The following is a 14,380-nucleotide window of genomic DNA, read 5'->3' on the forward strand; positions in this document are numbered from 1 at the left end:
TTTTTCTAGACCATTCATACATTTCCCTGTTCCCACTTTGATCAAATATTTGCTTAAAATGTGAGGGAAAGAAAAGGAAGAAGCCACAGACACTTGCTAAATACATTTAAAAAAGGGTAAAATTCCTCCAAGAAAATACAAATTCAGCTAGTCAAAGTTTGATACAAATTTGAGGCACACAGCTGCAAGTGAGCTATTCTTTCCTAGGTTAGCCCATATCAGACCTTTCAGTTTAAGGTAGTAAGATCTCACTAGAAACCTGCATGCAGAAATTAGATTCCTAACTCCAAAGTAACATGCTGTTTGGTTACATCTGAGCACCTTTCAACATACCTATCACCACTGTTGGAAAACTGAATGCTGTCAACTTTGTCCTGCAAGAAAAAACAAAGTTTGTCAGAAATTATATTTTAAAAAATGAAATACAGTTTTGACAGATCTGAGACTATGAAAATCTGAAACAATGAAAAAAAGTATAGCTTATAACTCTGCAGACACCCAAGCCTGATAGAGAATTACCAGAACTCAGTAACCACTAATGCTACGTCTAAAACGCAAGCTTTACAAAAACAGTTCATTTAAACATGAAGTATAGACAAATGAAATAACTGTCCATTAACAACTTGGCAGCCAAAGAACTTGAATACATACTTCCAGTATCATAAGCCAATCACTATCCAGAGAATTCTGTTGCTCCCACTCACACATTCCTTAAAAATTATAGCTAATATTATATTTCTTTATTACAATAAAAGCAATAGAAAAAGCAGATACCACACTCAACTTAGTTTATCTGACAGAGCTGAAAGTCTTCTCCACTGACAGAATACACATTCATCAAGTCTCATCACAATAACCTAAATGGTTAAGCCTGGATTCAGCATTAGGGAAATCATATTAAAACAAAATAAGAAAGATGAGTATTTGAAAAATTCCCTATTAAAGAACTTTAAGAACTCAATTAAATATGGTTCTCTGTATTAAAACTGAGGGGGAAAAAAAAAGGTAGCTGTCCTCGCGCACTTTGTGAGCGCCTATCACAAAGCACATCTAAACACCACAAAGCTCCAAGTACTTTAAAAACTTGGTTTAAAAATATAAAATATACCTGGCAGAAAAACTGCCTTCTCATATAAAACACAGAATCATCTTACCAAACTATACTGGCCTACGAGCAGAACCATCCAAATAGGTGTAAATTATGCTATCCTGCAACTTAAGAACCCTACTAAAGCTTTGATTTTTCATTTGCAAATACCAACACCACTCTTTGATGTGAAATTTTAGAATAGGTTTAATAGTGGAATTCTAAATGTATAGTTTAAAATATGCTTAAGTTCTTGCTGTTTGTCTACTCCACAGAAGCCACACAGTGAGATTCACTGTGTTAAAGGAGTTATTATCAAGATCAGGGTTTAACACATGTCTTTAAAAAAAGACAGAAAAACCAACACTATTACATGACATACTTCACATCTTCCTTACTGGTATTCTTACTGGTTTTCTGTATCCTATACATGTGACCATTCCCAACCAACACCCGTAAAATCTTGGTACTATGTAGTACCTCTCAAGGAAAGATTGTATAGCATCTAATGTTAAGGAAGAATATATATTTGCTTTCCTTAAGTTCTTCGATGCTTTTGAATACAGTGGGCAAAGAGCTGGAACAGTACATGACAAAAAACATCGAATTGGAACAAGATTAAAATACATGAATAGGGACAGTTATAAGAAACAACGCCTCCAAGTTATGGAAAAAATGCAAGGGCCCAAGTCTCCTATTCACAGAAGATTCACCTTACTGAATTCATAAAACAATGCATTAAAATTGCTCATTAAAGATTTGAGTATTAAGCGCTGAAAACAGACAACAAAAAAGAACAAACAGAAAAAGTCATCATGTAAACGTAAGCCAAGTTTCCCTTAGACTCTTTAGAAGGCAGATTCCACTGGACTATGCTGTAAAAATCAAAGACATAAGGGTTCTGGAAAACTCTGGAAACTCAGTCCCCATTTAAAGATTTAACACAGAACATGGCAAATCACAACTACCTAGGTAATGAAATCAATTTTCTCAGCAATCCAACTTCCTGAATGCATCATATAATATGTGGCTATGCAAACTTGCATTGTAAAGGGAAGCAACTGAGTAAGCCACATGCTTTAAAATTAGAGATACCTGCCATCCCTTAAAACAGTTCAGTCACACAGGATGGCTTGTTGAAATTCTGTACAAATTCTACAAATATATTCAGTGCAAACATTGCCACAAATCCACTAACAACGTTAACTTGCAACTTCAATACTGCTTTAAACAACTAATTAGTAGATTTAAAAATCTTACAGCATGACTCTCCAGTTCAGCTATTCTCTCAGGAGTTTCAGAGCCAAAATAATACATCCTTATAACGTGGTCAGTACTGCCAGTGGCTAAAAACATACCACCTGCAAAAAAATACAAATATTTTTTAAAAAATCAAGCAGTACTTTCTTACACAGTAGATTAATTAAGACATCACATTTCTCAGACGTTTAGTTCAAAAAACTGAGAATTCCCTCTGATATGTGTGTGGAAAGGAATCCCCCCCCCTTCCCTCAAAAAGCCTTCCTAGCCATGGTAAAAACAGGCAAATCATCATATTCGATGTTACAAACATTTTAAAATATGTAACTAGGAGAATGCTTAACACCAAACACTACTGCTTGTGCAGACCATTTACAGGAAATCTGGCTAACCATCATCAGAATCATCTACATGATTCTCCTATTGTAGCACGTGAGCCATGTCTGCTATGAGTATCATTTCACAACTAGGTGCCAGTATGGATACACCAGCACAACAGATCAGTGATTACCAGTGATGATAGCAATACAATGATCTGCTTCTTGGCTCCAGTAAGTGTTGCCCAGAGTTTATTTAAAGAAAAAAGGGAACAGGAGCTAACATGCTAGACTTTGAAATGTATTTTATTTGTTCCCAACTTTCTTCTGATGTTTATGCTGTCTGGTACCCTGGTACCAGCAAGCTTTTCCACAAAATTCGCTCGCATGATTAGAATAGAGGATGACTATGAGCCAAGACAAGCACATCTGTAGATAAATTTATGGATTCTTAAGTAAGAAGGGATTTTTCTGACAATTTCTGCTTAAAATTGGCACAGAAAGAGAAGCTCCTATTATTGGCAGTAAGCCCTGCTGTTGCCTGTGGTATTTTAGACAACAATAATTTCCAAAACTGTGGCAGTATGCTAAGGGGTTAAACGAGTACAAAAATCTGGTCAAGACAAAGACTAAAGGAGCATCAGGTGATTTTTCCATTAGCAAACTACTGCAGACAAATGGGAGTTATTATATAGTGGCTGTTTTATTTTTAAAGCTGTCACAACAAAAGTATCATAAACATGCTCATGGGGAAAGAGGAGAAATCACAGTGCTAATTCAATCTATATATGACTTACCTACACTGAATGAAGAACAAAGCATCTGAACTCCTGGTCTAGGTTTCTCTGTGAATTTCACTGGCCGATTGCTTAAAAAGAAAAATTGCTTGAAGCAGGACATGTCACAAAAAAACTCAGCTATTACCATCACTTCAAAACATAAGCATATGTTTCTTTGAACACCTACGTAATAGGTACTTAAATACATACAGTAACATCTGTACATCTCATACAGGAGGATAAGCAATATGGTTTACTTCCCCAGATTACTGTATGCATATGCACTCAAATAGTATTTGAACCCCACACAACCAATAGTTTACAAGTTTCAGCAAAATCTTAAGCACGACAAGCCAAGGAGCATGCATCCACTCCACATGGCATCCACAAATACTAAACTCGTGCTCACAAAGTACAAACCATTAGTGGTACATGAAATAAGGCCTATATGATATCATTACTGCAGAATGTAAATTCATGAAATTTTACAGAAGTAGACCCACGTTTTGCAGTTGTACACAAAGTGTTTGGTTCCCTGTTCTGCAAGTCACGAACACACTCTTCCAGTTAACATGGCCAAAATTTTAAACAAAGTAGCTACTAAGAGCCACATTAAGGAGAAAATACAGAAAACTGGATTAATTTCCCAGGACAACAGAAGAACAAATTTGTGAAGAGCATAATTAGTGCTTTTAAATATTTATACAAAGTTTTTAGATAATTAAGTCAATATGTGCTTGCCAAAGCAGTCAGTTTATTTTCATCAAGCAGAATACAGCATAACAAGAGTCCATCAGCATTCCCAGTTACATACCTGAACTTCATGGAATCTGTATCCCACTGCCAGAAGCAAACGTTTCCATCTGCACCAGTAGAGACCATGTATCGCATGGAGCCTTTCACCATTGGACTAAACTACAAGGGGAAAAGAAAAAAAAAGAAAGGTCAGAAACATACAAATAAAGATATTTAAAAATTATTTATGAACTTGTGTAAAAAACAGTAATACAAGATTTAAAGCAAAACTGCGAAAGTGGTTGCTGAAAATGCTTCAAAAGTAACACCTCCTATACTCTAAGATAAGTCTGTGTTGCAGTTTTCAATTATTGCATTATAAAACAACCCATTCACTGCTTTGCTTTGGTACCCATTAAAAATTTTGTCAATGAATGAAGGAACTAGCAGACACAGCACTAAAAAAATAAATGAATTTTCACTAGATTAGCAATTCTATAATTCTATACAGTTCTATAATTTAAAAGAGTATACGTTAAAAGATAGTTTGAGTATGTTTAAACCAACATCACATACAACTTTATAGGAAGTCCTCATATATGCTTCTTTAGGACAGTTTTTCTTGCTGCACACAGAGATAACCTCTAAAAAAAATTCAGATAAGTTGATAAAATCATTCATCAATTACTACTACCATCAGCACTGGAATCAGCTATAAAAAGCTTACATTTCAATTACTCTTTCTAAGAACTGTTAAGCAAAAAGATCCAGCATACTACAATGAGCATCTGGAATACATTTCTTGCCAGAAAATAAATTAATGCCAAAGAAACTGCAAATGTTAAGTCTACTGTTGAAGGCAGCATCCTACCACTCTCACAACAGCCCAGCACTCTCCTCATTACAACCTCCTGTCAGGTGTTTGCAGAGAGCAGCGAGCTCTCTCCTCCACCTCCTCTTCTCTACATAGAACAGTTCAGTCATCTGCTCCTCGTAACGCCTGTTTTAAATTGTTTTCTAACATCTTATACTATGTACCTTCAAACATTTGAAATAGCACAGTTTTAAGATTAAGAAAGATACCCGTATCACAGAAGCTGTAAGAATCACATACTGCATCAGAATAGCCACACACATAAGCCCACAAATCCCACCTCCAGTAACAGACAAGAGGGCACAGCATCACCCAGAAATCCTCTCCAGTCCCAACAACTCAAACATTACAGGTAGCATACCTGGCAATTGCCCAGAAACAGCTTTCTCAAGAAAAATATTTCCATACATTGCTTTTACACGTCTTTTAACATCAATGCAGTTTTTATGAAGTCATAAAGGTTAAATTTGGGGGAATTTGGTACTATTATTTTTTATTTCATTCATTACACGAAGAAGATTGGTAGTCAGTGACTCAGGAACGCCGGGGAGGCAAAGAACCTCTTTTTAATAAACAAGTTTCTCCTGACTAATTTTTGACATCTACATTTAAATGTTCAAATTTCAACACACATAGAATCACACAAAAATAATTGTAGTTATGCAAAAGACACAGTGAAATTCATTTTCCATTCACATGCCATCTCTCATGAGAACCAGAACATCAGTTGCCTTGCAACACTGAGACATGAAAAAGCAAGAGGAACACTTGCTAAACTACTTCTTAACCTAGCAACAGCAACCAGAGAATTAACAGAATGCTAGGCACAAATCTTCCTCTTCAAGATAAAATTAGATATTCATATAGAGCTTCCGTGCAAGTGCATTTCCCAGTTTCAGTAAGCAACTAAGGAATGTGGTTCTTTCTCTACCAATATGATAGCTAGCTAATCTACAGGCAGCCCAGCAACTTAAGTTCTGCTACTAAAGGTGACTCTCAACTCAGGTATAAAAAAAAACTTTCTTCTTTTCCCCACAATTGCTTCACGTTTTCTACAATTTAAATATTTTCAAACCTTCCACATAAGTGAAATTTATCTTTGAGACTCATGGCCCGCCTGCTTCTCATAATCCTTTTACATTCTAAGCATTTCTACATACTGAAGCAGACCAAAAGGTTACATATACAGTTCTCAAGGCCAAGAGAACTTTCTGTGACTTAAGCCACACACAAGAGTTTTCTAAAATCTCTGCCATCACTTAGTTGTCTGGCTGACCTTGTCGTATTCTGGCATGCTGATGGTGTGTAGAAGTGCCAAGGGAGTAGTAAGATAGGAAGAAAGACTTGAAACATCCAGGGACTACGTTAAGCCAGAACTAGAAACTTCACATTCTGTACCACTAGAACAAAATTTTACGTTGTACTTAGGACTCTTCTTTCCACTTATTTATATTTACCACTCATTAACCTTTATGCAAGAACTGATTTTAACTTAGAGGATTTGCAGTACTTACTAACAGAAATAAAGTTAGTACTTAGATACATTGGAGGGAAGGCATCCAGAGGGTCCTGGATAGGCTGGAGAAGTGGGCCATGTGAACCTAATGAGGTTCAGCAAGACCAAGCATAAGATGTTGCACTTGGGCCAGGGCAGTCCCAGGTGTTAATACAGACTGGGCAAAGATCTCCTTGAGAACAGTCTTGCAGAGGACCTGGGGGTCCTGATGGACAAGAAGCTGGACATGAGCCAGCAGTGTGCACCTGCAGCCAGGAAGGCCAACTCTGTTCTAGGCTGCACTAAAAAAGGGGTAGCCAGCAGGGAGATGGAGGTGATTGTCCCCCTCTACTTGGCTCTTGTGAGGCCCCATCTGGAGTACTGTGTCCAGGCCTGGGGCCCCCACCACAAGAAAGATGCAGAGCTCTTTCTTGTCCAGTGTCGGGCCACTAAGATGATCAGAGGGCTGGAGCACCTCTCCTATGAAGAAGGGTTGAGGGAACTGGGCTTGTTTGACTTGGAGAAGAGAAGCTCTGGGAAGACCTCATTGTGGCCTTCCTATACTTGAAGGGAGCCTATAAACAGAGGGGGTACGTCCATTTGTGAGTGTGGATAGTAGTAGGACAAGGGGGAATGGTTTTAAACTAAGACAGGTGAAGTTTAGGTTAGAAATCAGGAGGAATTTTTTCACTCTAATGCACTGGAACAGGTTGCCCAAGGAGGCTGTGATGCCCCATCCCTGGAAGCATTCAAGCCCAGGCTGGATGTGGCTCTGGGTAGTCTGGTCTGGTGGTTGGCAACCTTGCACATACTAGGGGGATTTAAGCTATATGATTATTGTGGTCCTTTACAACCCAGGCCATTCTATGATATCAGGTCAAGTTGCATAAGCTATTTTAAAAGCCTGCAGTTTTATTTACAAATTTTTATTTCTGATGTCCAAAGTGTTACATATTACTACAGTTATCTGTTTAACGCAACCTCCAATACTATACAAAGTATCTATTAATGACACAGAATGCAAGTATTAATCCAAAACATACCTGCAATGAGGTAATGGACCCTGTGTGTCCATGGAGGACAGCAACCGGTGCACAAGTTCTCAGGCACCACACTCTGATCATCTTATCACAGCTGCCAGCTGCAATCATAGTGTTTTCATAATTGACAGCCATATCAGAAATTTCAGCTGAATGTCCACGTAACGTGGCAAATAACCGGCCATTATGAGTTGACCATATCTTTACCAGACAGTCATCTGAACCCTAGAAGGAAACAACTAGATTAGCAAAGTGTTGAAAAGACATTCTGGATAAGTTTTTCAATTTCACTTGAAGAACTTTTGTTCATTCAGAGTTTGATACATTTATACATCTATTTAAAACTACACATGCTACCTGACAAAAATAAAGTCATAAGAAACAAAACATTCAATTACGGTTCAAGATTACACTGCAATCATCACAAGTCTATTCCAGGTAAAGCAGAAAGTATGGACTAAATTTACCCCGGACATTACAATAAATTGCAATAGCCAATAAGAGTACTACACTAAACTGCAAAAGCAATTTCTCCTCTGTCCTACAATGAATATGAAACATACAGAACACACAAGTACATCACTAAAGGAAGCACTCGCACTGATACCTGTCCAGACGTTCACATTAAGTAACAACAATTTCTTACACACTTCTGACAATTAGCACTGTGATGAAGCTAATCAGCTGCACTTCAACAGCACTGACATCCACCTCTAGAAGTTTTAGCAAAACTTGCATTTCAAACTTTTTCTCCTAGCATCCAACTACTGTTATTTTCAGATTCGGATTAATTTCAACTCACAGTGAATATTCTATGTCCAGTCCTATCGAATGCAACACAGTACACAGAAGAAAGATGGCCAAGAATCCGCCTGTGCATCTTTACATGCTGATACATACTTCCTGGAAACGAAGTACTGAACTTTGCATATCCAGTTAGCTGTCTTGCTCGATATACTTCCACTAGAACACAAAGAAATCAGAGAATAAACATTAATATGTACGACAAGGCTTTTTTTTCTAAAATATCATTTTATTTATCACCTGTTAAGGTACTATTTGAGGATATCCTAAAAAGTAACCGTCATACTTTATGAAATCAGATGCCTTTTTCTGAAGCTGCCTTTTTTTTTTTTAATGTGTATAGCAAGCAAGACAGCACTTTAAACTTGCTCAAATCCAAACTTCTGTCTCCAAATATAGACCGCCAGATGTTACCTTTATTTTCCCATGGCTTTCTATGCATTAAATCATACAAGAGACCTCTCCAAAAGCAAATTATTTATAAACGCTAATCTGTAGGTTTATCTACTTCATATATGGGTTTTATAAAAGAAAGATCTCATCTAGAGGCTACTATCACAGAAGAACTGTGGGCAGGCCTCTGTACCCATATATAAATAACTGCACTGAAGTCATATGAAGTTCTCCAGATAAGCCTCCAGGTCCAGTTGTGAGGCACAATTTTCAATTGTAGTGAGACCAGTTTCAGATGCACATCACACGTTTATGTCAATAGTGATGAACTTCAGTAAAAGCATACCGAGATTTGGTGGTGTGCCATAGTTGACAGGAAATTCAGGAGGTCTTCCTCTGTGAAGAGCAGCAAATGCAGAGCCCTTCCAAACAGTGTTCCTGCAATCTTGAAAAATCAAGTGGAAGTCTGTCATAAATATAGGTTAAAAATGCAAGGCCAGCTGCAGTTTCAAAGCACAGTAATGAGCGTAACAGTCAGTGGTGTCATACACAGTAGTGGAATAACTACAAAAATTGTAAGACCAGAAGTCCCCAAATGTATCATGAACAACATAGCATAAAAGAAAAGGAGAGAAAAAAATATTTTATACAGTAAGAGTGAGGAAAAAAAAAAAAAACAGTAAAAAAAAAAACGAACACCAAGAAACCAAAGCCAAGCTTTTGACTGGTGACACAGAACACAAAACTGAATTCTCACCTGGAATTCTTGTACTCACTTTCAGAGTAAAGTGTTTAAGATTAAGAAATATAAATAAATTTTGTTTTTATTGTTTTTATATGTATCTAATTATTGGACAAGACAATCTCAAGAGGTCCCTTCCAACTTTAAAACTTGGTGACTCTTCTATTTCTCACACAGTCATTTGGACACACTCATGCTAAAATAATTGCAATCCCAATTTTAAGTACAAAATAGTCGCTGAATTATTCATAGCTCACCCCTTAAGTCTAAGACAGATAACCAAAAAACAAGTGTATCAAACAAATCAGTCCCATACCATAGTATCTAATTACCCAAAACTGCACAGATGCATGAACAAACCCTTCTTTCCTGAACCGTTCAAAGAGGGAAATTTTAAAGCCAAAACCCACTTTGTGAAAATCAAATAATCCATGTGTCTTGTACTGCCAACCACCCACTTTAAATAACAGAAAATGACTTTCTTTCTACAAATGTACAATGTACTAATTTTGATGGTGTTTGCATTAACCAGGAAAACTACCAAAATAAATGGTGTTACTGTCTCAGGTTGGCAATGAATGCAGCACAACAGCTACCACAATTGAAAACCACATGGGCCAATCAATATACTATTCAGAATGCTGTGGATGTTGAAGTAGTACTCGTCTCCTGACGGTTCATTTTATTGCAGTAACATTGAAAACAGGCAACATTCAGCAGCCTTAGCACTCAGAATAATGGGGATTGAAGGAACTGGGGCTGTTTAGTCTGGGGAAAAGGAGGCTGAGAGGTGACCTTATTGCTTTCTTCCAATATCTGAAAGGAGATTGCAGTGAGAGAGGGGTTGGTCTCTTCTCACTGGTGATAGGTGACAGGATGAGAGGAAATGGCCTTGAGTTGCACCAGAGTAAGTTTAGGTTGGATATCAGGAAAAACTTCTTTACAGAAAGGGTTGTTAAGCACTGGAATAGGCTCCCCAGGGAGGTGGTTGAGTCACCATCCCTGGATGTGTTTAAAAGCCATTTGGATGTGATGCTCAGGGACATGATTTAGAGGATGGTTGTTAGAGTTAGGGTAGTATGGTTAGGTTGTGGTTGGACTCGATGATCTTTAAGGTCTTTTCCAACCTGAGCAATTCTAAGATTCTTGAGATGCAGCTTAACTCCTCTCCAACAATCAGCACACCGCTATGCTATTAATACGCAGATTGATGGTGCCTTGGTTCATTAAACACAGTACACTTGGTGAAAGCCCACTGCCTTCAAAATATTCCACAAAAGCGTTAAGCAGATACTTAAGAAAATGTATCACATCCACTTCAAACAATAAACAAACCATACCTTTCGCTGTACGTAGCAATGATTGCCTTCCCGCACCAAGTAAGGAATTCACTCTCGAAATGCTGGGTGGTATCTCCTTATCCAGTATTGGGCCAATACGCTTGCAAATTTGTAATAAATGGTCTGGAGCCACATGCTTGTTGGATAGCACCTGACAGAATATTAAAGTTTTAAACACATGTTTTAAACACATCCTGAAAAGATGAATCTAAAAGCGTGCATATTTATAGAAATATTTGGACAATGTCTAATATGTGTAAATTCGAATTACAAAACAAAAAACCAACCCTGTAAAGCTCTCATCTAGTGAATTCACAAGTGCTCTCCAAGACTGAGAGAGCTGTAGTAAAAAAATAAGTAAAATTGCCCACCCCACATCATTATTTTAACCACAGAAAGTCCACAATATTAACGTCTATGGTATCTGTTTGTGCAGCACGCTACAATGGGTGTCTCCACCTAACACAACCAATTATTTTTACTGATCAAAAGCAGGTCTTCACAACTCAAGCTTGTGGAAAACTTTGTTGTTATCAAGCCTAAGAATTTATGCAACTACAACTTCAGTTGCACATGACTTGTTAGGTGACTGTCATCTAATGTACAAATAGGCTCTTTGAACAACGTCTGCTACACAACACCAGACATCCTTAACCCCTTAAACCAAGGGGATCAAAACAATCACTTGTCCATTCAGGAAGATCCCGTGCCATCTACATCTAATATTCTAAAATAAGCACACCTCCACAACCACTTAGATGTCTCCAGTCAAGAATAACTGTGCAGTTCCACGGTTTAGGGCTTTCTTTTTTTATTCCTCTTCCCCAGGAGATGAGTAAACAACAAATTCTAATCGAACAATGAAGTTAATCACAATAGCACAGAAACTAAATAAAGTTCATGCAGACTTGAGTAAAACAAAGCATTGGTATCATAAATTTACACTCCAGGAAGGTGCAAATCAGCAGGTACAAATGGACCCATGCCAACTTGACTCTCTGATCCGGCCACGAAAGAACCAGTCGGACCCAAAAGTTGTACTGCTGCTTCAGCAGTGAGGCCATTTCCAGCCAACACACCCAAGAAAAGCAAGCAGGCCCACAACAACAGAGGTATGCAGCCTCCTGCCCACAGTGCTCAAAACTCAGGCAGAACTAGCTTACGCTTATGATGCCATTCCACTCAGCCTAGTGACTAAACTTCAGTGAGAGAAGTCTCAATGCTGCTGATCTCATCACCAGAAGAGTGGGAATAAAAATACTGTACTCTGCCATGTAAGAGTTGTTAAACAAAGTTGCCCAAATGTAAACTAAGTAACAAGAACAACATGACTTAAGCAATGGCCTAACATGTTCTAATAACAATCCAAGTAACGTACAAAGTTTTTGGGGGTATAGGCTGTAGTCCTGATAGAAGTAGAACAGCTGGAAGTATCAGTTAAAGAAATAACATCCCTATACAGTCAAAGGTATTTCAGCACATCAGCTCCGAAGACGCTTATGTTTGATTACGAGAAATTACTTGGTAGAAAAAAGATTACAATGAGGCACTTTTTTTATCCTTTATTTCTAAATTCTGCCTCTTCAGCTGGCACAGAGTAGTAACAGACAAAGTATTCAGGGCAGAAAATTCAGCATAACCTGTGTCAGGTCTTATAAGCCATTCTGCTTGCACACCACCATCAGGAAGCTTACATTCTAAACGCAACCACCCATGGAAGCACAGTGACCAAACCAAGCACTTTTAAAAGTAGCTCCACTCATCTTTTGAAAGGAACAGTTGAACTGTTTCTCCAATTCAACGACAGACAGAAACAACTGCACCACAACTGCTGTTTGTTTGCATCACTGCAGATTCAGTGATACCAGCTGAACAAGAAGTTCCCAAAGCCCCTCAAAATCAGAAGACAGATTCTGAATATTCTGAAATACTGCTGCCCTGTACAGATATTTCTTTTAAATTGGATAGGAAAAAGAGAGAGAGGTGGTAGACACAGAAGAATTCATCTGAAAACCTGAAATGCACATGGAAACCTGCGCTAAGGTTAGAGAAGCCCAGCCTTCTCTAACCACAAGTACCATCACTTTTTACCAGAAGAACTGAGCTCAAAGAAAAATAATAATCAAAATAAATAAAGACCTTTCAAACTCAATGCTACTTTCACATTTGCTAAATTCAAGTCAGAGCTTGACAGCATTCCTGTTTAGCAAGACCTGGCCTTCTGGTGACTTAAATAATTAATTTAAGACCTCATTTGCTCTCCCAACCACACTGACAACTGAAAGAAATGGACAATTTACCACCTGAAGCAGCACTTAAATTAAGAAAACGTTTTTTAAAAAATGTCACTCTCTCTCTCCACACAGATACAACCTCGAGACGTTAAGATGTGACACTGGAGATACGAGGGGTACAACTACAGCATACACAGACTGACAGGTAAGGGAGCTGCCCGTTAACCCTATATGCCCCAATTTTAGGGGGTGTCAATACATCAGTGGCAGATTGCTTTAATGGAGTACGTGCCGTGCGGTGGCCACAGCTGTCTTACTGCCGTTTAAAACAGCGTGCAGCCACAGAGAGCACTCACAAGAAGCACAACCACCGATTTCGGAGCGGCGATTTCATTTCCTAATCCGCTGCAGGGGAGCGATGAAGGAAGCCGACCAGAAAATCATTACCGTCCAATCACAACGCTCCTAACAAGCTCGCCGGCGGAACTCCGCAATGAAAGCCGGCTGCGGGTTGGCTGCTGCCCGCACGCAGGCGGCGGCGTGCACCGCCGCACCGCGCCGGGCTCCACCTCTGCTATGTAAACAATATCCCAACGTACGGCACGACCGGGGTACGGACCCCCAGGGGAACCCCAAAGGAGCGAACCCCAACGAAGCGAGACTGGGGAAACGAAGAGCCGGGCCCGCTTTACGGGAACGTGCCCGGCGCCAACGTTACCGTCCGAGCCAAAAGTTTTTAAAACGAGAAAGTCTCACCAGTTCTTCGTAACTTCTGTAATGCTCATTGCCTTCCCAATCCAACCTTTTAGGAAGCAGCTAAACCGAGAAAAAGAGAAGAAAAAAAAAATTAGAGGGGAAAAGGAAGGATTCCATCAGCACGAGGCGCGCTGAGGGGAGGTCCGGGCAGCCCGCAGCGCTCAGGCGGGGCTTTAGGGGCGGCTCACGTACCTGGTGCTGCTCCAGCTCCTGCACCAGCACCTGCGGGGACACACAGCGCGGTCAGAGCGGCCGTTGGCGCGCACAGCCCCCGGGCTCCCTTCCCTTCCTCCCGCCCGCCCCACGCACTCACCCGCAGCGTCCCGCGGCACGGCCCGGTGCTGAGAAAGCGGGCGATGAGGAAGTAGAGCTCTGCGGGAGAGACGGAGGGAGACAGACGGGAGTGAGCGAGGCGGGGGCCACGGGGGCGGCTGTAATCCATCGCCGCCCTCGGGAAGATGGCGGCAGGGAGCAGCGGCCCGCGGCCCGCCGCCGTTACCTGACTCAATGAGCGGCGACGACGC

At 39.7% G+C, this 14,380-nt stretch overlaps 1 protein-coding gene across 7 annotated transcripts in view; it reads right to left on the reverse strand.

Moving 5' to 3' along the window:
- Positions 1-14,374, reverse strand: part of BRWD1 (bromodomain and WD repeat domain containing 1) — a 54,094-nt gene extending 39,720 nt beyond the window's left edge. For 5 of the 7 annotated variants that reach the window (XM_010723654.3, XM_010723649.3, XM_010723661.3 and 2 more), the window contains exons 1-11: positions 14,170-14,313; positions 14,049-14,078; positions 13,857-13,916; positions 10,867-11,017; positions 9,131-9,229; positions 8,390-8,550; positions 7,591-7,812; positions 4,258-4,358; positions 3,462-3,532; positions 2,348-2,448; positions 334-374 (exon numbers count right to left, since the gene is read on the reverse strand). In XM_010723654.3, the coding sequence (XP_010721956.1) occupies positions 334-374; positions 2,348-2,448; positions 3,462-3,532; positions 4,258-4,358; positions 7,591-7,812; positions 8,390-8,550; positions 9,131-9,229; positions 10,867-11,017; positions 13,857-13,916; positions 14,049-14,078; positions 14,170-14,298 (1,166 nt within the window). In that variant the 5' untranslated portion in view covers positions 14,299-14,313. Of the gene's footprint in view, positions 1-333; positions 375-2,347; positions 2,449-3,461; positions 3,533-4,257; positions 4,359-7,590; positions 7,813-8,389; positions 8,551-9,130; positions 9,230-10,866; positions 11,018-13,856; positions 13,917-14,048; positions 14,079-14,169; positions 14,314-14,355 lie in introns of those variants that run through there. The other 2 variants (XM_031556884.1, XM_031556883.1) reach the window with 1 other exon arrangement.
- Positions 14,375-14,380: the final 6 nt, after the last annotated feature.

The sequence above is a fragment of the Meleagris gallopavo genome, chromosome 1 (genome assembly GCF_000146605.3).
Source record: "Meleagris gallopavo isolate NT-WF06-2002-E0010 breed Aviagen turkey brand Nicholas breeding stock chromosome 1, Turkey_5.1, whole genome shotgun sequence".
Taxonomy (NCBI): domain Eukaryota; kingdom Metazoa; phylum Chordata; class Aves; order Galliformes; family Phasianidae; genus Meleagris; species Meleagris gallopavo.